This window comes from Mycena indigotica (genome assembly GCF_014461135.1).
Source record: "Mycena indigotica strain 171206Taipei chromosome Unknown Mind.scaff0007, whole genome shotgun sequence".
Taxonomy (NCBI): Eukaryota; Fungi; Basidiomycota; class Agaricomycetes; order Agaricales; family Mycenaceae; genus Mycena; species Mycena indigotica.
In genome coordinates this window covers 1,972,796-1,996,602 of record NW_023503006.1, presented here as the reverse complement: position 1 = coordinate 1,996,602, position 23,807 = coordinate 1,972,796, and the positions used below count along the sequence as shown (strand labels likewise).

At 51.2% G+C, this 23,807-nt stretch overlaps 9 protein-coding genes across 9 annotated transcripts; 6 read left to right on the top strand and 3 right to left on the bottom strand.

The window, feature by feature from the left end:
- Positions 1-1,036: 1,036 nt before the first annotated feature.
- MIND_00836000 (uncharacterized protein) lies at positions 1,037-1,629 on the top strand (the record flags this gene model as incomplete). The annotated part of the gene is made up of 4 exons (XM_037365026.1): positions 1,037-1,208; positions 1,256-1,369; positions 1,416-1,524; positions 1,572-1,629. Exons 1-4 carry the CDS (start codon positions 1,052-1,054, stop codon positions 1,627-1,629), a joined length of 438 nt encoding a protein of 145 aa, XP_037218268.1. The 5' UTR covers positions 1,037-1,051.
- Positions 1,630-1,793: 164 nt separating this feature from the next.
- MIND_00835900 (Dipeptidyl-peptidase 5) lies at positions 1,794-5,658 on the bottom strand (the record flags this gene model as incomplete). The annotated part of the gene is made up of 19 exons (XM_037365025.1): positions 1,794-1,893; positions 1,940-1,953; positions 2,013-2,281; positions 2,335-2,403; positions 2,459-2,650; positions 3,098-3,215; positions 3,270-3,294; positions 3,350-3,489; positions 3,533-3,624; positions 3,679-3,744; positions 3,794-3,844; positions 3,889-4,336; positions 4,388-4,472; positions 4,520-4,662; positions 4,714-4,800; positions 4,846-4,954; positions 5,002-5,309; positions 5,354-5,414; positions 5,465-5,658. The coding sequence occupies 19 exons, from the start codon at positions 5,656-5,658 to the stop codon at positions 1,794-1,796; spliced, it is 2,571 nt and encodes an 856-aa protein (XP_037218267.1).
- Positions 5,659-11,993: 6,335 nt separating this feature from the next.
- MIND_00835800 (uncharacterized protein) lies at positions 11,994-13,673 on the bottom strand (the record flags this gene model as incomplete). The annotated part of the gene is made up of 4 exons (XM_037365024.1): positions 11,994-12,162; positions 12,208-13,398; positions 13,453-13,552; positions 13,610-13,673. The coding sequence occupies 4 exons, from the start codon at positions 13,671-13,673 to the stop codon at positions 11,994-11,996; spliced, it is 1,524 nt and encodes a 507-aa protein (XP_037218266.1).
- Positions 13,674-14,103: 430 nt separating this feature from the next.
- MIND_00835700 (MPN domain-containing protein) lies at positions 14,104-14,868 on the top strand (the record flags this gene model as incomplete). The annotated part of the gene is made up of 4 exons (XM_037365023.1): positions 14,104-14,142; positions 14,195-14,347; positions 14,400-14,546; positions 14,593-14,868. 4 exons carry the CDS (start codon positions 14,104-14,106, stop codon positions 14,866-14,868), a joined length of 615 nt encoding a protein of 204 aa, XP_037218265.1.
- Positions 14,869-14,878: 10 nt separating this feature from the next.
- Positions 14,879-17,728, top strand: MIND_00835600 (Amidohydro-rel domain-containing protein; the record flags this gene model as incomplete). Its single annotated transcript, XM_037365022.1, has 7 exons — positions 14,879-15,038; positions 15,086-15,410; positions 15,457-15,820; positions 15,887-16,310; positions 16,359-16,488; positions 16,630-16,971; positions 17,017-17,728. 7 exons carry the CDS (start codon positions 14,879-14,881, stop codon positions 17,726-17,728), a joined length of 2,457 nt encoding a protein of 818 aa, XP_037218264.1.
- Positions 17,729-17,825: 97 nt separating this feature from the next.
- MIND_00835500 (DNA-directed RNA polymerase I) lies at positions 17,826-18,125 on the top strand (the record flags this gene model as incomplete). Its single annotated transcript, XM_037365021.1, has 3 exons — positions 17,826-17,916; positions 17,962-18,054; positions 18,103-18,125. 3 exons carry the CDS (start codon positions 17,826-17,828, stop codon positions 18,123-18,125), a joined length of 207 nt encoding a protein of 68 aa, XP_037218263.1.
- A 2,401-nt stretch (positions 18,126-20,526) lies between these two features.
- On the top strand, positions 20,527-21,663 carry MIND_00835300 (uncharacterized protein; the record flags this gene model as incomplete). The annotated part of the gene is made up of 4 exons (XM_037365020.1): positions 20,527-20,547; positions 20,600-20,682; positions 20,737-20,806; positions 20,860-21,663. 4 exons carry the CDS (start codon positions 20,527-20,529, stop codon positions 21,661-21,663), a joined length of 978 nt encoding a protein of 325 aa, XP_037218262.1.
- A 207-nt stretch (positions 21,664-21,870) lies between these two features.
- Positions 21,871-22,527, top strand: MIND_00835200 (IGR domain-containing protein; the record flags this gene model as incomplete). The annotated part of the gene is made up of 4 exons (XM_037365019.1): positions 21,871-21,970; positions 22,027-22,177; positions 22,224-22,313; positions 22,362-22,527. 4 exons carry the CDS (start codon positions 21,871-21,873, stop codon positions 22,525-22,527), a joined length of 507 nt encoding a protein of 168 aa, XP_037218261.1.
- Positions 22,528-22,606: 79 nt separating this feature from the next.
- On the bottom strand, positions 22,607-23,703 carry MIND_00835100 (uncharacterized protein; the record flags this gene model as incomplete). Its single annotated transcript, XM_037365018.1, has 2 exons — positions 22,607-23,330; positions 23,390-23,703. The coding sequence occupies 2 exons, from the start codon at positions 23,701-23,703 to the stop codon at positions 22,607-22,609; spliced, it is 1,038 nt and encodes a 345-aa protein (XP_037218260.1).
- Positions 23,704-23,807: the final 104 nt, after the last annotated feature.

Sequence of the window (23,807 nt, the reverse complement as noted above, 5' to 3'; positions counted from 1 at the left end):
CTGCTCAACAGCGTCATGCATCGGGCCAGTCGCGGGCCCGGGGGAATGGATGGTATTGGCTGGACCCACACTATATTGAAGCTTTATTCCGATATTAAATAACGAAAGTCGCGAGGATTTAGGCACGCACAACGTTGTTGGGCTCTCGAAAGGAACAAATCGTTCCTGCAGCTCGTTTTATAAACGAGAATCTGGGCTTTGAGTAAGATGGAGTCAGAGTAAGATGGAAACAGAAGGTCTGACAAGGAGATGGATGTGCTATGCACACTGAGCAGGTGTCAGCCGGAGGTCGGCGTTGACTCTGCGTAACTCGAAGCTCGAGGTCCAATGCAAAGCGGATAGTTGTCATGTGACCACGCGACCCTCAATCCCTGACGCCGGTCACTTTGCCCTGACTCGTCAAAACACGGTTGTTCACACACACCGTTCGACGCACAACAAATCAACCTCACTCGAGCAGTTCTGACTTGTCCAGAACCTCAACTTAAGCCACAACACCAACCGCACCAGCCTTTAATTAGGCAGCCTTAGCCTTTGCTCCCGCAATGCCCAATAGACTCTTGAATATCGAAGCTCTCAATGTCTTCTTCCGCACCTTCCACGTCAAGCTCTCGAGCTCTAATGTGCGGCTGAAGTAACTTTTGTACATGACTCTTCAACAGTTTCTCGTCTTACGTCGAACATGTCATTACGGGCGTCAAACTCCTTCACTAGCTTCACTAGTTATCTTGGTTGTGTTTGCATACGCTTCAGAACTTGAACCAACGAGCTGCTAGACACTCGTCGCCACCAAAAGCAGAATTACATCTCCCATTATTGTTGTCTTTTGGTCGGTCCTCGGGCATGCTGGATTGGATGTTGTCGAAGGGACTCGATGCCGCAAGCTAGCATTTACCTGAAATGTCAATTACGCACTTGAAACGACCTAAGAAGCAGGCTGCACATTTTGTGATTGGGCTCGACGACGTCTGAGCTAAAAGTTCCAGTGTCGAGTACATAAGCCGCAAAATTCAGTCCATCTTGTCTTCATCCCACCACCATCTCGCCAGCCATGATGCTCTTCACCACCCTCCTTTCTCTCTTCGTTACTTCCACACTCTGCGCTCCGACGCTTGGCCCACAAGAGCTCATTGTCATCGACCCCGAAATCACCTCGCCGAAATCGGGCGACATTTGGAAGGCGGGTACTACTCAGCTCGTCACATGGAGTATGCTTCATATCCGCTACTCTTACCTCGCCTTGAACGCTGGCTAGAAACAGACAGCATTCCACCTGGCTCTGCGAACACCACTGGCCTGCTTCTCCTTGGTCATCCATCCACAATACACCAAGATGGTAAAGACTACCCGAGCGAGAACCTCGATATTAGTGCGTTCTCCTTTACTCGCTGTGCCTTGATTTACCGTTACAACAGAGCACCCTCTCGCCTCTGGGTTTTATCTGACTGATGGCAATGTGACTGTCGTGGTCCCCAATTGGATACGCCCACGAACCAACTACATGGTCGTCTTGTTTGGCGACTCGTCAGTCCTTCCCAATATTTCCCTTATTGAATCTCACTCACTCTTAGCGGAAATACGTCCCCACTCTTCACCATCACCCATGGTTCCCAGACACACACCACCTAATACATGCGACGAGTGTCGCGAGATACCCTCGCTTTGTCTAACCACATACTGTACTATCTTCCGGACAGCTCGTAATGATAGAGTCGAAGCCTCTGGTCCATTTTGATTAGTAGATGTAATTCATACAAGAAAATGCTTTAGAACGCGATTGACGATTCAGAGCTTTACGCCTTTTTTGCCTTTGCTACGGCCTGAGACTCACGCAGGCTCTTGGCGATTTCGCCATACGAATGTACCATGAGACCGATGGGGATGACAACCCAGCTGCACGATTTCAACGACAAATTATAAGGAGAAGGGGAGGACACACATGACATTAAGGAACTGGGAGAAATTGAGTTCGTGTTTAACGTTTAGTGGTGTCAGAAGCAGAAGAGACGCACGAAGAGGTAGACCCAAAGGAATAGTGCGTTCGAAGTATCCAGGTTGGGCGACCCACTAACCCACTCTGGACAGAATGTCATCCACCCGCCGTACAGCTCCGCGGTGGAGAGCACGACGATCCAATAATGGCGCGCAGGGTCGTCAGAGACGAGCTGCTTGAGAATATAAAAGCACATTGGGCCAGCGCCAAGAACAGTCAATATTTCTAGCGAGACGACAGTAGGGTCCGCGGTCCCCCAACGAAAGTCAGCGGCCGCATATTCGCGCCCTTAGAAGTGGGGAAAATCGATACGTATTTTGAGTCTGGGAGAGATGACGCACACATGTCCGCTAGCGGCCCAACACTCGAGTTGACTGTACGACCAAAGGTGGAAAGATAAAGGAAAGACCCTGAGTAAAAGATGAAGGCTTTGCATGGTGGTCAAAAAGATGGACTCGGACGAACCTTCAAATGTAAAATGGGTCATTCCATCGAATGCGAGCCAGATAAAGGTGAATCGGTTGATCCATGGCGCGTTCTTGGGGAGAAGAGCATTGGCAGCGACCGACGCAATGATATACAGAGACAGCACCCCCGCTAGCGAGACTGCGCTGGTCACTGTGAACACATCGTGAGTGCTGGACATGATGGTGGAGGCTAAAAGCGAAAATCGTGCGACTTTTTTATATTACTCGCTATGATCACCTCCACTCTAAGGCTCAGCGAGCGTTGCGCCGTTCATACGTTTAAAAATGGTGAAAAGGAGACCCTAGCACAAGGAACATGATTCTTGACGCGTTCCAGTCAGACACGCATGTCGAATAACAAGATCACATGAGCGCGTTATAGTATATCCGCTATTGTCCAACCCACTCATCCAGCCATTGGAATACCTGTTTGTGCCATTCCAAACTATTTTCGTGACCAAGTATCCAGTGGCTCTCGTCAGGAAATACCAAGAGACGGCTTGGCACGCCTCGCCTAGAGAAAGGAAAGTATGCAGTCAGAGGAAGTTTTGAAGCACCATCAAAGGACAATGCACTGACTGTTGTAATACTTGAAAGGCTGCGATGCTTTGTGATTCCGCCACTCGGTAGTCTTTACTTCCATGGATAATGAGCATCGGCGTCGACCACTTGCTCGCGAATCGTACTGGGTTGTTTCTACGATGAACAGCCGCGCCATGAACACTCCAAGGAACACCACCGAAGTCGTGGTTGAACTGTATTGCGATTCACGTCAAGGTCGCCTTCCCATCCATTGCCTAGATACTCACCAGAATCGGTACATCGGAGGTCAGACTATTAGGTTAAAAGTCAAACAATGACAACATCCCCATGCAGTCAGACAACTCACGCACTCGAAGTCGTATCAAAAATACCATCATGGCACACCAGGGCTTTGAATTTGAATCCGTATTCAGGATGTCCCTGCAACCAGTTCATGGCAAAGCCGCCCCAGCTCGCTCCCAATGCGACTGCACGCTCAGGATCAATCTGATACAAGTTGATCAGACGGCAAGTAATGATCGAGACCCACCTCGGGATATTTCAGGAGAACGTGGTCAAAGCCCGCCTTCATATCAACGAAAGGCTTTCCGCCCCAATCATTTACGATACTATCGGTGAACTCTTTCAATGATGGTCAGCGAAAAGAAAAAAAAAGACGAATGAGGAGGGGCCAACCAGCTCCAAAGCCAATGCTTCCAGTTGGATTCATCCAGATGGAAAAATATCCGTGTTCGGACATCACTGCAACATTCGTCAGTAATAACTCTCGACGGCTCGCCTGAATAGTTACTATTTGGACTCCAATGGATGGACCACTTTTCGGACCAGGAGCCGGACGGCCCTGGATAAGGTAAATGAAGAGGTTGCGAACCAAAGAACACCAACCTCCGTGGACAACCATTGCGACTGGCCACTGGCGTCTCTCATTTGCGCCAGTTTTCCACCCACGTGGTTTAAATATCCAACCATGAACATCCCTGTTTAACGCGCCTTTGAACCAAAACTCCTCGCCACCATCAAGACTTTTCTCTGCCAGAGCATCTTTGGTGATATGCGTGATTTGTTGAATCTCTCCAGTGAACCGAGGTGATGCCGAAGACTTCAAGGCCATCTCAAGTGTATCCAAGCCAGTCAGAAGGAAAACCTCGTTAGGGGAGATGAAGGATGATCTAGAGAACAAGATGCGCCCATCGGAAAGCGGTTGAATGCCTGAAACGACACCCGAGTGGGTTAAATTCACAGGATGTGCGGTCGATGAGATGGACAAGGCAAATATTTTGACCCTTGCGTGCTCTTCTCCCGTGATATAAAGTGCCTTTCCATCCAGAGAGAACTAGAATCATAAGAACTTGTACGTAAGGAGAATGAGGATAGAAATGCATACCTTGATTGTCTCCGGCTGTAAATCCCAGTCGCCTCCAAGCTCCAGACGGGTTTTCTTCTCCGTGTCATACACGATAATCGTGGATCTAACAAATCAATCAGCGCGACCACTTTGAGTGAGGGGAATCAAGACCTTCCAAAGTTACCATTTTCGTCTTCTGTTTCCATCCATGCAACTTGGGGATTCTTGGCGTTTATTGTCGGGTTACTGTCATAATGGTTTCCATCAGACAACTGTACACTGTGTCCGGGAGACGATAGATGCAGCATATAGACCTAGGTAACTTGGTGAGGCGGATATGGATGAGGTGATCATGAGCGACTCACGTTTGCCTGGTGTTGTAACGAGTTCGAGTTGACTGGCCCACTCGAATATACGACGCGATTATCCAAAAAGTGGAATCCCTCGGGGACCTGACGAAGTCAAGCCCGCCCCAGACGAGTGGAGTGGTAACATACGTGTCCAGTGCCTTCGAGTAGATTATCGAATTTGTCGCCCAGTGCCCACTTGCCCTGTGGCCCACGAACTAGCGCCACACTGAAAAGAGAGGGTGATTTTGGCCCCGTCCTGAGAAATATTTACCTAGGAAATCATAGAAAGGGGGGAAATCATACCAAGAGTCCCAGTAGCGGATATCGGCATCGTTGTAAACCAGCGCCGTGGTTCCACGGTTAGCCCATTTACGATCATTGTCCCTCGTCGCGGAGAGATTCCCGTCTGGAAACACAAGGTCGGAGAAAACGAGGGTGTCATCGGAATACTGGAAATTTGAGGCTGTCGCAGTTGGAAAGGTGCCAATATAAACGGGGGAGTCCACAAATGAGGAGTTGACGTTGAGACTATGAAGCTCCAAAACACCATCCTTGCCCACTAGAGTATGCGCTACCGTCCGATCGTCGAGCCAGAATATTTGACCACTGAGCTGAGTGGTGTCAGAAACCCTGAGAAGAACAAAGAAGAGCTGACCTCAGCTTGCACAAATTCTTGCGGCAGGTCCAGAGAGGCGAAAAAGACAGATTTAACATTCCTACGTGGTGGGTAAATGCGTCGTCTTCGCAGAACACATGCCATACATACCGTTTAGCTTCGAATGAGAATTTGGTGGATTCCACAAAAAGCAAATCTCCTGCGTGATTAGCGACCCCAACCCCAGGACGGGCCAGCTCGATAAAGTCTCGTGGAGTAAAGTGAGCAGACTTTTCAAGTCCAGAACTGCTGCTCGGACGGAGCACACTTTGCGCTGTTAATCCCCAGCCAAAGGGAAATCGCATGGGAGGAACTAGTCAAGTGTCGGTGCCGAGATTGTCCATGTTCAGTTGGAAAATCAGATCTTCGCAGTTGACTGCTCATTTTATCGTCTTTGCCGCTGTGTACGGTTTTTTTTTTTTTTTTTTTTTTTTTTGTGGCACGTTTGGGATAGTAGCACGTAAGGGCGAATTAACGCTTCCCCGTATCTCCGCGTTTATCTCTTTCGAGATTCCGCATCGCATCCGGGCCGACCTATGTCGGTCACTCGCTACCCGTGGTTTGGCGGCCTTGGGATTTAAACCAAGCCTGATTTTGGTCCACTCGAGGAAATGCTCCATAGCACTGGCGTGTGTACACGCCTTGTGTGGGGCTTCGGCCTTGCTAGTTCAGGCAGCGCTGCAACTTCTGCCTTGCGGCTTCATCAGTCACAGCTTGCCATCATCACCAGCTCATCCGATACCCACTAAAACCCCGATAGTCGTCGACGTCCAGTTCGACGGCAGTTGGTCCTCGTCCCTCAGTGTTTTGCCCCAGGTGGCCTGTACAACCGAGCGGCGAATGGCCTTCTTGCCCCACTTTTTCTTATCGGTGAGTGCACGATCTATCTCTATCCTGTTGTTGATTGTTTTGCGCCAGCGGTTCCTGATCTCTTCAAGCGACGCCTCTGGTTTATCTCCTATGACGCGTTCGCATCTAAGCTTCCAAATGAGATATGCTGACTCTGATATTAGTACTCGGTATAGTCGCTCTTCGCCACTACTCTTTCCCTGACTCGCGCCGGGTGCACCAGAGGCCATTATCTGGCCGATTGTGGGTTTAATTTCGTTGCCTGTTTTCTTTTCCCATGTGTTGCTCACCAATTTCCAGATCTCTTCCTGTCCCTGACATTCGCATTTTGTCAGAATATGCTCCATGGATTCGGTGAGTCCGCATTTCCTGCAATCTACCCAGTCTGTGTACTGTGGGATGTCCTTCCAGTGGTTGCCCACTTTGAAGCCTCCATGCAGCAGTTTCCACATGAAGATTCGGATTATGCGTGACACATCTTTGTGTCTCGTCGCTTTCCAGATTGTTTTCTCGGTAGCGGTCGTGTCCTCTCGCGACTCAATCGCGTTTTGTGCTTTGGACATGTTGTCCCTTGTGGCCCGTCTATTGAGGGCTTCCTCGTAGTCCGGTTTCGCCATATTTATTTGTCTGATTATTTTGTAGGCCGTCGACTGTTTGATCGCCTGTAGTTTGGCCCCGGGGAGGACTAAGTCTGGTCTCAAATCCATACGAATTTCGTCTTCGGGGGTTTGTGTTGCACCAAGGCCAGCCAGTTCGTCGGCCCCTTCGTTCCCTTCGTTGCCAGCGTGGCCTTTGACCCATTGGAAGGTCGTCTCCGCCCTGCGTTCTCTGATCCTCGACACCGTTGCGCGCGCCAGCTCACCATTTTCCACGAGGAAGAATCCGACATCTTCCCAGTTCTGTAGGTTCTTCGTGAGGCCGTCGATTGTGTACCTTGAGTCACTGATTATGTGCAGTGGGCGGTCGATGGGGCACATTTCTGCGGCTTCTTTTACTGCCGCCAGCTCTCCAACCTGGTTGGATGGCGAGAGGTGGGCGGGGATTCTCAGTGACCTGTTCCTAGGGTCATTTTCCCCAAAGAAGATGCCGGCTCCAGCCTGCACCTGGGGGGTTCCGTTTTTAAGTGCTGACCCATCTGTGTAGACTGTGACGGCTGGGCCGCTTGCGGGTAGCGGTGAAGTGTCCGGGGCCGCTTTTGCTTTATTTCGCGCTCCATTTCTGAAGACGCGGAATGTGTCGGCTATGGACCCTCGTGTGGTGACTTTCCGGTTGAATGGGACAATATTCTCATCGAGTGCGACCGGTGTGTCTTCAAGGAGTTCCTCCATCGTCTCCGGCTGGGCCAATCTGGGGTCCCATTTGTCTTGGATGGTATGTAGCATGTCTCTCGCCTTCTCGTAGCACTTATTCGGGTGCTTACATTTAGACGCCACCCTCGTTATTTGGCACGATGTACATTTACAGTCGACTCGTGACGTATGTCTTCGTGTTTGCATTTTGTTCGCCAGTTCTTCCGCGTCTCGGACTGACTTGACTTTGTGGTTCTTGTGTAGGCATTCGATTGTTGCCTTTGGGTAGCGGAAGACCCTCCAGTCATCCTCGCTGGACTTGATGTGGTGCCATATTGGCATACTGCGTTGTATGTTTCGGGACACAGCTATTGCCTCGATGCCGACATCGTGGTCTTTTCCTGCCTTGATCAGGCGTGCGAGGTCGTTTCCGACTTTGGCCGATGATACTTTGGGCTCCCAGTGTTGTAGGTACGGGCTGGTGCGTGTTTCCATACTTCCATATTTTTGGTCGTCAGATTTATTCCTTATCAGTATTTGGTCTGTGACGTATGCCCATGAGGGTCTGTCGGGGCCGAAATTTAGGTATCTCTGGAGCCACGTTATGGTTATGGCTTCGTTCCGGGCCCGGATGTCAAGGAGGCCTCTGCCGCCAATTTCTTTCGGTGCGTACACTGTTTCCTTGTTTATCGTCACGCTCTTTTTACCTGCCCATAGGAAGTTGCGTATCCTGCGCTCGATTCGGTTCTCCACCTCCTTGGGCATGCCTTGCACTGTGGTAAGGTATTGTGTCATACCTCCCACCACCATTTGAACAATGAGCCTGCGTCCCTCCATTGTAGGGTTACTCAGTTCCCAATGCGCCAGAGCGCCGTCAATTTTTTCAAGGGTTCTTGCCCATGTGTCTGCATCTTCGACGTTGTTCCCTACCCAGGCTCCAAGGGTGCGAACTGGTTCTCCGTCCATTGCGATTTTGATGTTGTCAGCCACTTTGGTGCCGTCTAGTCCGTTAATGCATCTCGACTCAACGACTGCCTCACGGTGCTGTTGTCTCCCGACAGGGATGATTTCCGTCTTGCTAACATTAAATTTAGCCCCCGCTGCAATGCACCATTCATCTAGAATTTTCCATAATTCACCCCAGTCGTCTTCCTTGTCGAGGTACACCATTGTGTCGTCGGCGAAGAGGGAGGTGATAATTCTTTCCACTCTACCTTCGATTTTGATCCCTTTCAGGTGGGAGGATCGTAGTGCTTCTGCGAGTGGTTCTATGGCCAGGTCGAACAGAAGGCATGAGAGTGGGTCCCCTTGCCGCACTCCCCGCGTCACCTTGAAGGGGTGCTCACTCCGCTCTCCGTTGATCATGACATATGTTTTCGCGTTGCTGTACAGTGCCCGTACGGTTTTAATAAATTGCTCTGGTATTCCAAATTTCTGCAGAGTCCGCCATAGGTAGTCATGTTCTATTTTGTCATAAGCTTTCTCTTGGTCGAGTGCGACTATTACCCCGTCGTGTTCTGACACTTCAGCGTATTCGATTAATCTTTTCGTCAACCATACTTGGTCCCGAATTTGCCGTTTTGGGACAAAGCCTGCTTGGTCGGTGTGTATAAGAGATGGGGCTTCTTGCGCGAGTTTAATGGTGAGAGCTTTCGTGAATATTTTGTAGTCGGTGTTTAGGAGGGAGATTGGACGATAGTTCGCAATATCAGATTTGTCATTTTTCTTGTACAGTGGGCACATCCAGCTCTCCGAGAAGTCTGTGTTCTCCGCCATACCATGCTCCTCGATGTCGTTGAAGACCGTTTGCATTGCGGTAATCACGTCAAATTCTGCTACTCTCTCTTCCTCCGCCGCTTTCTCCTTTGCTGACTCGTATCGATCGTTCAGTGTTTTCCAAAGCTCAAAAGGTATGCCGTCTAGGCCAGGTGCTTTGAAGTTGGCTGACATTTTCAGTGCGTTCAGTACTTCGTCCCGGGTGACTTTGCCCCCAAGGCGTGTTTGTTGGTCTTGAGACGTGGTCGCTTTTACCCGGTTTAGCACTGTGTCAATCTTGGTCTCCCGTTCTTCTGGTGGGACGTCGTTTCGCTCGTTCTGCAGTTTGTTATGGTAATCACGGGCCATGGATGCCATTTTTCTCGAGTTAGTCTCGTATCTTGGTTGTTCGTTCGAGCCGACGTTCTTTTGCAGGCGTGGGATGATATCCTTTGGCTTCGCAGGCCTGTTTAGTTTGGACCAGTATCTTCCAACGAGCTCTGCATGTACGACATGCTGCATCTTGACGGTTTGTCTGTTGGATTTAAATCTGGTTCGTTGCAGTTGCACAAGCTTCTCGGTCATCACTGCCGCCGAGAGGGTTTTTTCTTCGTCAGTCATGTTTGCGTCTTTGACTATCATATCCAGTTTTTTCTCCAGATCTTTGATTTCTTTCGTCATCTTGGGGGTTACTATTTTGGCTCGTTCCCTTGCTTTGTGTGTGATATCGTCCTTGAACTCTTTCCAGAGTATTTGTGGGTTGTTGGAGGGGCTGCGCATTTCTGGGTGGGACTTCAGTAGGCCGAGACTATCTTCGAGGAGTTTGCCACGCTCTGAGGTATATTTTTTGAATGTTTTCTCGCTCGTTATGTGTTCGGGGAGTGTCCATCGGCCGCTACCCATCGTTGGCGAGTCCACGGTTGTTATTCGGAAGCTGATTAGCTTATGGTCTGTCCGGATGCCTGGTGTTTTGAAGGTCCATTCGAACGTATCGTCTGCAATGCTTGCGCGGACATAGAATCTGTCGATTCGCGATTCCGCTCCACCTTGGTCTTCGGACTGGGCATATGTATATTTCAGCGTCGTCGGGTGTGTCTCCCTCCAGTAGTCCACCAGGCCGAGTGCAGTTTTCAGTCGGTCGAGGGCATCCACGCAGATGACAGGGTCACTGTGTGCGGGGAGGCGGTCAATTGCCGACTCAACCATATTTATGTCGCCCCCCATTATGTCCGGGCGTCTCACGTGTGGGTTGTTCGCAAACCATTGGTTGATTGTGTCCCAGAATTCAGCGTTCTCAGTCGGGTCGTTTGGCGCGTAGACGCCGAGAATGGAGAGTTTTGAGCCGTCTCCGTGTTTCATCTCTAGGAGTAGGGCCCGGCCAGCGACTATTTCACGCTTGTTTATTTCTTTAGCATTCACAAGGAATTTGTTAAGGACAAAAGCGACGCCTTTCGCATTTGGCGATCTTTCGTCACGTGAGAACTCGAGTCTCATTCGTCTTCCAAACAGGCGGTCAATGCGCTGTTTTCGTTCGTCGCTCAGATGTGATTCGCAGACGATGAGGACTCCAATCTTTTCCTCTCGCATCATCTGCCATACCTCTGGCCATTTGCTGTCTTCGTGGCTTGGGTTAACATGCCCATTGCCTCTTATGTTTAGCGAAGCAACCATTGTCGACGCCTTGGTGTTCTTTTTCCCTAGTCTGCTATCGCTGGTGTCAGGACCCGGGAAGACTCTCTGTGTGTTCACTCGCGGTGCTTGCGCGGTTTCGTTTTGGATAGCAGGTGCATCTGCTTGTGAATTCTCCACATCTCCTTGTGTGGGCGGCCTTTCTACTAGCCGTGGGACTTCGTACTGAGTTCCTGGTGCATCTTGCACCGTAGCATCGTCTGCGATGCCCCCCTGCTCCCTGTACTGCGGGCAGAGTTGCGACTGGGATCACTCCCGCGGTGTCGCCTACATGCACGTACTGTGCGTCTCCGGTGTCATCCCTGGCAACTGACTCGTTGCCTGGCCGGGGAACCTCGTACTGGGTTCCTGGTGCGTACTGCACCATAACAGCATCCTCTCGGATGCCCCCTGCTCCCGGTACTGTGGGCAGAGTCGCAGTTGGTTGACCTTCATCGGTGTTAAGGGGATGGTCATCGGTTGGGCCATCCCAGTTCACCTCTGGTTGACCCGCCGCTGTTTCCCCTCCAATGTGGCTCCCATCATTGGGTGTTGGCAAGCCGGTGGCGGAGCTCGCCGACCCTCCGAGAGCCGCAAGTCGTGTGCCGGGTTGCATTCTGGTATGTCCTGTGGTTGTGTTAGATGGTGTTGAATTTGTGGTAGCAAAGAAAAAGGCACGCCGCGGGCCGCCATGGCCCGACGTTAGCGCCTACCGTTCGGGGTTGACATTGGGCTTCCGTTGCATAAATCGGGTATGCAGCTTCCGCCCGCCGTCATGCCAGGACTGCTGGCCAGCGGACCCCGGCCTAAATAGGCCCCGCTGTTGCGGCGTTGGTACTCATGCCCCCTTCACAACCCATTTCTGAATTGTCAAGGGTGCATTTTCCCAACGCGGTCCCCTCCCCTGTTTCCTGTCCCAGTTTTACACTGGTCAGTAGATTTGGCAGGGTTGGGTTGCGTGAGTCGGTACATCCCACGTCTTCTTCTAGTCCCGTTCCTAGGCATTCTGTGTTTCAACAATGTAAATGTGTTCATTCAATATATACTGAGTTGGGATTGTGTTTAGTACATGAGCTCGATTATCTGCGACTATTGTACCCTCCTCGGCTGCCTCTGTTTACGTAACGGCCGCGTGGGGCGCCACCTCGTCCACCCCTTCCCCGTTCCGATCTGCCTCTCTTGTTTAGGGCGAGCGGGCCTTCGGTGTGTTCGCCGAGGGTCTGGGTCGGGCCCCACCAGAATGTTGCGCTGTTCTCACGTGTGAATGGGCAGATGTACGCCAGGTGTCCGTACAGTTTGCAGATGGGGCAATTGGGGACTTCTCCGCTCTTCCGCATAGGTTTGAAGTGATAGACGTCGAATGAGAACTTGACCGCACGGAGTTTAGAGAGGAATGCCGCTCGTTGCTGGCTTGTTCCTCCTCCAAACGGGCTGAGGTACACCGTGATGAGGGGGTCTTTGACGTGCGGCGTAACGACGGCATGTAGCGATCCAAGGAAGTATGTCGCTCGGAGTGGGAGTGAGCCTTCTCTCGCCTGGGTCATCGCGTCGATGTCTTGCATGAGGTCTTTGCTCTGCGTGATTTCTCTGAAAAGGCCGCCTCGGATGCATGCTTTCTGGTGTTCCGGCTCTTCTTGGCGGCCAGTTTGCCATTCTCCAACTACCCATGACTCTCTGCACTCAGATGCTTGGACGACGTGGAATGCGAGGGTGCTGGTGCATGCAAACGTGCGTTGTTTCTTTATCTTGTTGCGTTGGCTCGCTGTCGGTACTTCGGCGACCAGAATGCTCGCCCCGTGGTATTTGTCGCCTCTGGCCGGTGTTCCGTTGCTTTGCGGTAGCCATACGCGAATAGGGTTGTCGGCTTCCGATACTGCTTGGAGGACGTTGGCAATTTTGTCGGTGAGTGTGGCGTCTCTGTCGCCTGCGTCGATCACCAGAGCTGCATTTGCGGCACTCTCCATCAGGCGGTTGTACATGTCCCCGCCGAGGCTTGTTACAACGAGCATATTTTGGCCTGTTTCATCGCGTTCGATTGCCTCGCGTTGGACCGGGTCGATGTGGGCCATGAGGTTCTCGAGGTCCAAGATGACCTCCGGCCAGGAGCCGGGGTTGCGTTGGCATGCCGGTTTGCCGTCTTTTTTGTTTGGGGGGGCTTGTTGAGCGGGTTGAGTGGCAAAGTGGGGATTGGTACTTGTGCCGATTGGTTCCGCTCCAGCGAACGTCCCGGGGGTGGGTAGGGTGAACGGGGGTTGCGGCTGGGGTGGTCTTGGGCGGTCTAGTGCTCCACCTTCTTGGCCCGCATTGTTGGTGTTGGGCGGGGCGGCTCCTGTTGGTACGGTTGGGGCCGTGTTTGCCGGGTTGAGCGTGTCCGGTGGTTGCGCCCGGTTTTCGAGGGGTGGAGCGGGGTCCATTCGGATGTCTTCGTCGAAGATATTTTGACTGCCTCCACTGTGGGGGGTTCTTTCACCGTCTGTGCCTGCTCTGGGGAAGCGAAGGGGTGGGATTGCTGGCCTGGTGGTGGTTGGGTAGGCGTACTGTTTGCGGCTCTGCGGGGTTTTCCTCTCGCGGCTGTCGCGGTCTGGGTGTCTGAAGATGCCGTCGTCTGGCTTTCCGACTTTTTCTGGGCTGTCGTGTTCTGGCGGAGTGGGCTGGGTTAGCGTTGGTCCCACTGGTACCTTGTCTGCAGACATACGTTCGCCTTTGCAAAGCGACCAGTTGATGGAGGAGGAAGAGGAGGACCACGTGTTGTCACTCATTTAAAATTTTTGAGGTTTGTTTTAGTGGGCTTGCGGAAGGTCTTGGACCTTCGGGGTGCCATCGCTTGGATGGGCCACCTGTTCTAAGTCGTGGCCTTGGCCGCACATTATAATTTCGCGCCTAGCGGATCGCGTTATGCATTGGTACATTGCATTGTCAGGTGTACACTGACTACAGACCCTACAGGTCTCTTCTCCTTGGTACGGAGGGCCTTCTGACTCGGCAGGTGAGCGTACTGTTCACCTCGTGCAGTACTGCCACGGGGGAGACAGCGTTGACGTTTCCACCACCAAGATGGTGGTGGTTTGCGATCAACACAGCCCCCCCCCGCTGTGTACGGTTGTTGCTTGGGACGAATCTGTTGCAATTGGCGCAAGTCAAGGTTGACAACATCATTGAAGCTGTGACTGTTGTTTACCTTCATCGCTCATGGTTCAATATACGGTTGACCCACAAGCATATTTCAAGGTAGCAGCAGACTACGACTGAATGTTGCAGTACACCTCACAATGACAACCAGGTCATCTTTCATGCCGCCAAGCATCCCCATCTCCCCGTAAACGGAGTGCTTCTGGGCAAGGAAGAAGGCAGCACCGTCAGTATTGTCGACGCTATCCCACTTCTTCACCACTGGACCAGTCTGAGTCCCATGATGGAAATAGGTCTGGATCTCGTGCGCAAACTCCCTTTCACTATTGCACAACTGATGCTGTTAGAAATGAAAGGCTGGACGACACGCGGAATCTGCTGGCCTGAGCCTTGTTGGTTATTATCAAGCTTGTGAGCGCGTCGAGGACAAATCGCTGGCCCCTGTCGGTGAACGCGTTGCGTCAAAGCTTCAAGAGGGGTTCAAAAACACCGTAGCTTTCGTAGTACGTCCACAGCGACACATTGCTTCCAACGATTGACATTCTCTAGGTGGATGGCGAAAAAATGGGCTCCGATGAAGCTGCCCTCATACCCTTTCTCCCTCAAGGCACGATATGGCGACCACAATCCGACCAAACAGCCTTCAGTGTTGGCTCGAGCTTCCAATTCACGGCAAAGAACGTGCCACAAAAAGCCTTAGCATTGGTCCGGGAGGAATGGCGGCATGAAGCTTTTGGGGATTTTGATGACCACTTGGAGGATGTTACTATAGGCAAGCTATTCGAAACAATTCCGCAACGCCTAACCCTCCTCCAGATTGGCTGAGAAATAGTACATGCATGCCTTCCGATATCTGAAAATGATCTCATTCCTCTCGCACGTGAGCGTTTGTAACTTGACCCAGACCACCATGCAACGAAATCTGCGGATCCGCGGAAACTTTGTCCAAACACCTGAGCTAGGAGATTTGGGCATTCTGCGCGATCATCTGCTAGGTTCACATGCGCAAAGGTACAAAACAGAAGACTCAACACACAGACAGTGACGGACGACAAGGGCGTAATCGTCATTTTTGAGCCAGCATCTTCGCAATCGGAACTGACATCTTGTTTCACTCTTCCCCGTGGACAGTTCATCATGCCTACTTTCGTGGACACACATCTACACGCCCCGCAATTTCTATATCAAGGCAATGGCCTCCATCTTCCCTTGATGCAATGGCTGGACGAGTATGCCTTTAGAGCTGAAGAGAGATTGGATGGGGATCCTCAGCTCGCCCGCAAGGTTTACGCTCAGCTAGCGCGGCGCTTGATCCAGTTTGGCACCAGCACGGTGCTTTTATTTGGCACAATCAAGGAAGAAACCAAGTATGCTGCTCGCCCTCTTCCGGGTTGGTTTGAACGGTCATAATAGCCTCATCTTGGCTGACGCAATGAAGACTGCCGGCTTGCGGGCCTTCGTTGGTAAGCTCTCCATGGATATGCTTTCTAAACCATCGTACATCGAACCATCGGCCGATGCTTCCATTCGGGCGGCCCAATCCTTTGCAGAAAAATGCATGGCGATGAATTCCAGTTCACACCCTCACGAGCATCTTCTTGAACCCGTCTTGACTCCAAGATTCGTGCCGACGTGTTCTGATGAACTTCTCTCCGGTTTGGGTGGACTTGCAGCTCAGCACAACCTGAAGATACAGAGTCATTTGGCGGAAGCACTTGATCAAGTCGATTTTGTCCGCAAACAACGTGGTGCCGAAGATATTGACATATTTGATCAGGTGCGTTGACTTCAGGTTGAAGTTCAAGCACGAGAGATGTTCATTGAATACTCCCCATATATATAGTACGGCTTATTGACACCGCGCACTGTCCAAGCTCATTGCACATTTCTCAATGCCCCATCGCTCACTCGACTCTCGAACCGTGGAACTGCCATCGCTCACTGTCCCCTCTCCAACTCTTATTTTTCCGCCGAACCATTTCCTCTTCGTGAGGCACTCGATGCCGGAGTTAAGGTCGGATTGGGGACAGATATCGCAGGAGGTTATGCATTGGATATCATGAATGCAATGCGACATGCCGTTTCGGTTTCGAGGATACGAGAGGGGAACCACCAGGTAGCAGAGCGCGAACAACAGGAGGAAACCAAGCAATCTCTAGCAATTAATTGGATAGAGGCGCTTTATCTTGCTACCAAAGGAGGAGCACAGGCTTTGGGTTTGAAGACGGGCGCCTTCACAATCGGAGCTCCTTTCGACGCTCAACAGAGTTCGCTATTTTCCACTTGTTTGCAAATCTAGTTCTGACGTCTCTCAGTTCAGCTTCTTGACTCTGAAGGAAATGGTGTTGGCGCACTTGATTTCTTTGATTTGGAAGATGGAGGTTTGACGATGGAGATGATCGAGAAGTGGTGGTGTGTCGGCGAACGAGGCAATCGGATTGGGATGTGGGTGCAAGGCGCCGAAGTAAATATACCAAAGTATTAACGGCGTCCTATCATCGGACAATCGATTCAGAGAGGGTGATAAGCACGCGTCTTGCACGCACATCCAGCATTGTCACTGCTAACTGCCATGGCAAACGCTAGTTACGACGAAATCATCACCTCCCGTCCCCAATACATGACAGTCAGCATTAGCAACACTATACCTGAGCAGAATAGAGGAGAACCGTGGTACGAAGACGGAAACATTATCCTTATGAACAATGACACAGCATTCAAGGCAGGCTGCTTAACCTTCAGTGGACGATTTCTGAGACTTTGCCAGGTTTTCAAGGGTATGATAGCCCAACATTCGCCAGTCCTGCGACAAAGAATTCAAGTGGAAGCTGCATCTGTGGAACTGATCGAAGGTTGTCCCGCAATCGTTCTCGACGATTCAACCGCGGATCTCGCACATTTTTTGGATGTGATACATGGCTGCGAAAGGTAGGATTCGCTGGACTCGCCCGTTGAGTTGGTGATTATGTGCAGGGCATTCCGACTAGCCACAAAAAATGATTTTTTGAACCTCGTGGGCATTTTGCGTATCGCGACCAAGTACGATGCAAAGATGTTACGCCAACGCGCGCTCCAGCCGCTCAAGAAAGTCTACCCCTCAACATTACCCCAATGGGACGACGCGTTCGAAAGCAACTCATTGCTCTGGGTTCTCGACGCCGTGACCACAATCAACATGGCACGAGAGTTTGATGCACTCTCAATATTACCCGCCGCCTTTGTCTTTCTTGCAAACAGCACAATGGCGCGAGAGGCATTTGGCGTCAGCATTTTCCAGACACAACCCCTCCGGTTTGCTCCAGGTTTAATGCGTGCTGAAGACGTCAAAGTACTGACGTTGATGAAGGAGTACAACCAGCACTCAATAGCACGCACGCTGCGTTTTCTCCGTGACCAAGGCAAAGAGCGGCATTCGCTCTGTCAACGAAGCCTCGAGAGCGCTTGCTGTTCATCTAAATTCACCGGAATGTTCATTGCCTTGTCTGTTCTGGTAGCTACCGCAGAAGCCCCCGTTGGCTATCCCACATTTGTGGTGCGGGTTCATGAGGTTATCAATCGGGAGGATTTTTGCCGCAGCTGCAGAGACAGAGTGGAAGCCGGATTGGATCGTAGAAGACGAGCTTGGTGGAGAGGAGTACCTGAGGCCATTGGATTCGGTGGATGGGATGACGAGCGGCTTATTTAGTTCCCAGTATGTATATAAGTCGTCGAGATTGGTCGTAGACTCAGACGTTGAAATTTGGTGTGTGACAGATTTGTCACGTGGTCGTGACCTGCAGAAAATGAGCGAACAACAAAACGCTCCTGGCCGTGGTGCTGCACCGGGGTCAGCGATACCACCTCCAAAAGAGCAGATGGAATATAGTTGCGCGGGTATGAATCTTCTATCGCGAGGTAGCGCCGCATTCATTTGAGCAGATTGTGGGGCGACGAACGAAATCAAATCTCGTGAGCCAATCCGTTGTCGCGAGTGTGGCCACCGCATAATGTACAAGAAGCGAACGAGGCGAAGTCGGGTGTCCGCTTGTCTCTTATCTTCGTGCTAACGCTCTTTCTCAGTGGTCCAATTTGAAGCTCGATGATCAACAACCATTGTACCTTTAGACCACCCCTTTGCTTATTAATGAGTGGACGGGGGGTTGTAGACTTTTGAGCACGCGACTCATTCCAAAACATTCATATGTTAACTGGACAAAACCGAATGCCAACGGGTGATGATATCTATTCGCGTTTCCTAATCCTTGACGAGTTACTCCATACATAAAAAGGTCAGAAGACTGGCGCGTCTCTTAAGAACAATCTGCCCTCTTCCTTCTTGACCCATCGTGCAACAGCATTGGCAGCACCGACCGCCGCACTCTTTGGCAAGCGTGGAGACAGCGCAATATAGAGCTCGAATGGTTGTGTTATCTGTTAGGAGGATGTCAGCGGACGTGGATCAACCAAAAGATGACTTACCCATCCCATAACACTCTCTTTCTCAGATCGAAGATATTGAAGCTTCAAGGTCGCTTCTTGCCCCGACTTTGCGTGGATGTTGTCGTATATGATTTGATAGAGTGTTATTAGCCTCCGCCGCGCATCCGTGGAATCGTATGGATCCTCCCATGCTGGTGTTGTAATTTGAACCTGGGCCCGACTTTTGTACATGAAGTGTCTCAGCCCAGGGATCCCAAGCTCAGAGACCGAATATTCTGTTTCTCCAGCACGGAATGCGTTCGCAATAACGTCCAGAGTCCCCTCCTTCTCCAATTTGTCTGTCACACCATCACACCAGGCCCGAACGACCTCAAAATCACTCGTTCCCCCGGCACTTATGCACACGAGTCCAATGCCAGAGTCTAACGAGTGCGGGTCGGAGACAGGCCGATGCCGACGAATGGTCGGAGTGTCTGCAACATCTCCTCGCTCGCTGTTGCCGTCTGACGGGGTTGATGGCTGCAATATTTGGAGCCCATCATCCTTGCGGGGGAAGGAGATGTAGGCATTAACAAAGCCGGAGGGATTGAATTTCGGCAGGCAAACCGGTAACCATGATGCTGATGCGGGTGAATTGAGAATCGACGGCGCATGAATGGTGTTCAGTAGAATGTGTATATCTACAGTTTATTTGAGACCAAGGAGCAAAACCTGATCGCAACTCACCAGCAGGATGTATAGAGTGTTTCCGCGGTCTGACGAGGCTAATGACGCGTCCTCTCGCAACAAGTACGACGTAGAGAATGTCTTTCGTCTTTGAGGATGGTACGAGCGCGTCTGCAGCCCGTTTCCTCACAGCCGCTTCTAGTCTTAGGCAATGTAATGATGCAGTTGTCATTGCGAGGTCGAACTCGAGCCGCGATATCAAGGAGGTGAGGAAACCTTCCGCTCCATTCAATAACCGCCGCAAATCAAAGTTAGTTCTCCTTTCAAAAACACGCCGCAGTTGCACAGCCGTGACGATGCTTAAGATTTGGAGATGGAGATATTCGAGATGTGAGCGTGCCTTCCTTGACCAAAATCAGCGCAACTCTGCAAACGCAGTGGACATGCTTACGATCGATTCAGGCTCCCCCCAGGACGAGGCGCAGACGTAGTATAATGGTGAGCGGAGGACAAATGTAATGCGTGTGTTGCCAGCGTTGATGCACTTGATTCTGTCGCCATCGTCGATATAGACCGAAATGAGAGCTTGCATAATGCCAATCATCGAAGTGATGTTTTCCGAGTCTTCCCCTCCCGGTCGGCTTCAGGAGTAAGCGGGGGGCGTAACTTTGGAATGAATGGTGGTCACCTCGTGAAAACTGGTTTGCCAGCATCGGTTAAGATGAAGTATTCCCGAGGGTAATAATGGGACCCTGAGACAGTGAGGAGGGTTCTGTGTTGAAGACAAACATACCTGGCTCGGCTGCAATCTCATGAATCGGGAGATGCTTCCCCTTGCGCCATGAGCGACTGGGAACCATATCTGGAAGGAAGTAAGAATAGGCGAATGAGAGTTTCGTGGCTCAATTGTTTACCTGGTCTGGACGGTTTATGGCTTAGAGTCTTTCGCAGTTGATCCCGCAGAGATTTCTTGCTTGCTTCGTCCGAGTTGTTGACTATGCCCATGACCGTAACATCCTCCCCGTCTACTGTGTCGGCGTCTACATCTTGAACGAGTATTCCTTCATTGACGAGATCCAAGTTGACCACTGAGGAAGCCGTGCTGTCAAGGTTTGTGGGAGGAGATTGGGGCACTGAGGGTATTGACTCTGATGAAGCCACCGTCGATGAGCCTGAGCTGTAGCTGTGTACACGGAGGTTCGACAATGACGGAGATGGTCGTAACGCGGGAGGTATGGCCAGCCGCGATGGTGAGCTACAACAGGTCAGGGTGATTGGTAGAAGACAAGACGCATTTCGGGTATACGCACCGAGCTAATGACGCCGTCCGGGAACTCATGGCGATTTGGAAGAGCAGGTTGTGACTGATGGCCTTGCGCCTACACCCAGTTCACAATAATGGCGTTGCAACGTGGGGAGGTGGGGCCTTACATTTCTTCCGTCAACTATCACCTCTCACTGACAAACGCAGCCTTGGTTCGACGATGGAAATGTCGTACTGGCTACATCGGCTGAAGGGATAGCATTTCGAGTTCATCGTGGAGTTATGGCTCGGTGAGTTGCATGGCTCTAGCTGGCTGGCTAATAGGAAATCCCAGCCATTCAGAGGTATTCGAGTCGATGTTTCTGGTCCCTCAGCCGTCAACGGAGTCTGTCGAAACTTTCGATAACTGTCAAGGTCGGGCTTGAGCAACCAAGTTTGCCCTACCTTGTGCTCATCCGATTGTCTAGTGGTTCGGATGTGGGATGCTCCCCGCCGAGCTTGCGAATCTTATCGTTGCCCTCTACGACGGAGTCAAGTTTCACAATGCATGTCTCGAGGACTGGTTTCATCTCGCTGGAATCCTGCGTCTATCAACCAAGTACTTCGTCAACAAACTGCGAATTCAAGCCATCGAATATCTAGCGCAAACTTGGGCTAATACACTGGCCGGTCATGACCATATGGTTGAAGCAGCTCTTCGCACACCACCCGTTGACGGTCTTACTTACCCTTGGGTTCATCCACTCCATGTGTTAAACCTCGCCAGAGAAGTTAACGTTCGCGTCGTTATCCCGTCCGTCATCTACTTTCTCTCCCTCTATCAACTCGAGGACATCCTTCGCGCTGACCACCCCAAACTCAACAAGATCGACCACCCTTCTCGCCCTTCTTCAACATTTTCACCACACGATATCAAAGATTATACCCTTATGTTCCAAAAACGGCTTGAAGTCATTCTGCACTTCGTGCGCACGTTTTGTGGGACGCGAACACCCACAGCGAAATGCCAATCTACGGAGGCATGCAGTCGTGGCTTTGCCCGCCTTGCATCACGTTTAGGAAGGTCGTGGATTTCCAGAACTGGACCATTGCACTACATGTCGCAGGCGGTAGGGGACCTGGCGGACAAAGCCGAAGTCTGCAAATTATGCCAGAGGGCGTTTGGCGACGATGTTGCTGCTCTGAGGGAGCAGACATGGAACGAGCTTCCGTCAGTTATCGGAATGCCATCATGGGACGAACTGGTTGCGATAGATTTGCATGGCGGTTAATATCTTGATAATAAAGAAAAGAAAGATGCTTGTAAGAAGGGCGCTCGCGTATTCTACGCGTCGCGCTACGGAGTGTGGATACATTAGAGTAGACTGAACCACTCCTTGTCCTTGAAGCCAAATTCCGGTATCTACAACTTGGAGTGCTGCTGGACTGTTCCCGTGACGGCGCTTCAAGTAGCTCACGTAATATATTTCGCCTTCAACATGAACGTTCTCTGGCAGACGCTACGACCCCATGCTGGGCCATCTACCCGACTAACGCGGGCTCTTGCTACCATCACACGGCCGGTCCCAAACCCTACCAGTTGCGCTCCTCTGTCACAGAACGACCAGATGCTCACAAGTCTTTTTCGCTTGCAGCCACCATATCAACACCAGAGTCGTTCTTGAAGGCCATTGGCCGGTCTGCAGAGACCAAGATGAAGAATGCGGAAGAACTGGGGTGGGAAGGGTTCTGGCAGACGAGTGGGGCGTCGCTAAAAGCAGCTGGCGTCTCTGTGCGGGACAGAAGGTGCGTCTTTTTTCATTCCATTGGACTGGTATAATGTGATATATAGGTATATCCTATGGTGTATGGAGAAATTCCGTAGCGGAGAACAGGTTGAAGTCTTTGCACACGAGCCCCCGCCAAAGAAGAAAGTTCGGGGGTAATGCCTCTCTGCATCCACTTGAATTTGAGTTTGAATGCATTCCAGCTGGGGACCAACGGTCCAAAACGGCAAACGCATACGCTCTCGTCGCGACCGAAACAACCCGCCAGAGCTGAAGGAAAAACTGACAGAAAAAGAGGCGAAGGAGAAAAAGGAGAAGAAAAAGGCGAAACGGGAAGCTTTCAGATTGTGGCGAGATGGAATAATATAGAATTACATCCGAGATGGCGAATAAAGGACGAATATAGTATGTGCACTCGTAAACTTATATTTGCCAGGACATGGGCCCTCTACTCTTCGGTGGGGGCCAAAATTTCGCTTACACATTTGAGGTTGGAGTTCTCCAGGTGGCGTTTCAGCGCGTCTCGTCGACTGAACGTCTTGCGACACCCTCCGATTCTCTGCTGGCCAAGATGGGTGTAGATCTCTGCGCCCCTACTGATTCTGGAATAGTGTCTGGCGTCACCGACGAGAACCCCAACGCAACACCAGCCACGATTGGCCTGATCATCTGCCTCGCGCTGGTGGGTTTTGACATGGCGCTTGAAGTCGGGAATGCGCTTGTTATGCTGAATCCACCCACAAACTTGGCATTTGAAGTCGGCATACTCGTCAGACGCCTCGGCCTGTTGAACCTCTGCGAGAGTGGTTTGCCGGTTACGAGATACTGGAGGCGGACGGGCGCGTTTGGCGGGTCGACCAGACTCTGTACTGGTTGACTGGGCTGGAGGATCGGAGAAAGCGCGATATGGGGCAGAAGGAAGACGGGCCGGTGATGAGCTTCGAGCGCGTTTTCGAGGAATCAGCTTGGGCGATGGCATATACTCGTCGTCTGACGCGTCTCCCGTACTCTCGCCATCTGAAAGGGGTTCGTCGTTGAAAACTGGTACTCGTAGACGCGTTGTTGGGGGTGATTTGACGCGTCGAGAAGGCTCCACGCTGATGCCAGACTCAATATGGTTGCTTATTTCAGGAGATTGTTCACGGTGTGGTATGAATCCGGGCTCATCAACTCTGTATGTAACAAAGACGCGTCAGAAACAAGCGAGTGAACAAAGAATTTGGGCACGCACATGACGCAAATCTCACTGCTCAGGTTCATGGGCTCGATATCCGAGTCGTCGTCGCTGTCCGAATCGCTGTCTGAGCCAGTTTCTTCATCATGCAGATGGTCGCGTTCAAGTCGAGTTAACTCAAAGCGAGGTGATGGCGTCGAAAATGAAAACTCTGAGCCGGTTTCTGTCGTCGAGGCACTCCTCGACAGGAAAGGCTGGTCTTCGTCCTCGAAAATGTCGCCAGCTTCTTTGATAATATCGTAGGGATCGTCTTCGTCCGACCGGAGGGCAGCGTAAAGCATGGCGAGAGACTGGCGGCGAGGAACAGCCATGGCGGAGGGAGGTCAAAGAGGTATGAGGTCAAAGAATAAGAGTAAATGACACGCCGTTATATAGACTCAGATCCCTTTCATGTCTTTTTCCGGTTTCTAGTTCA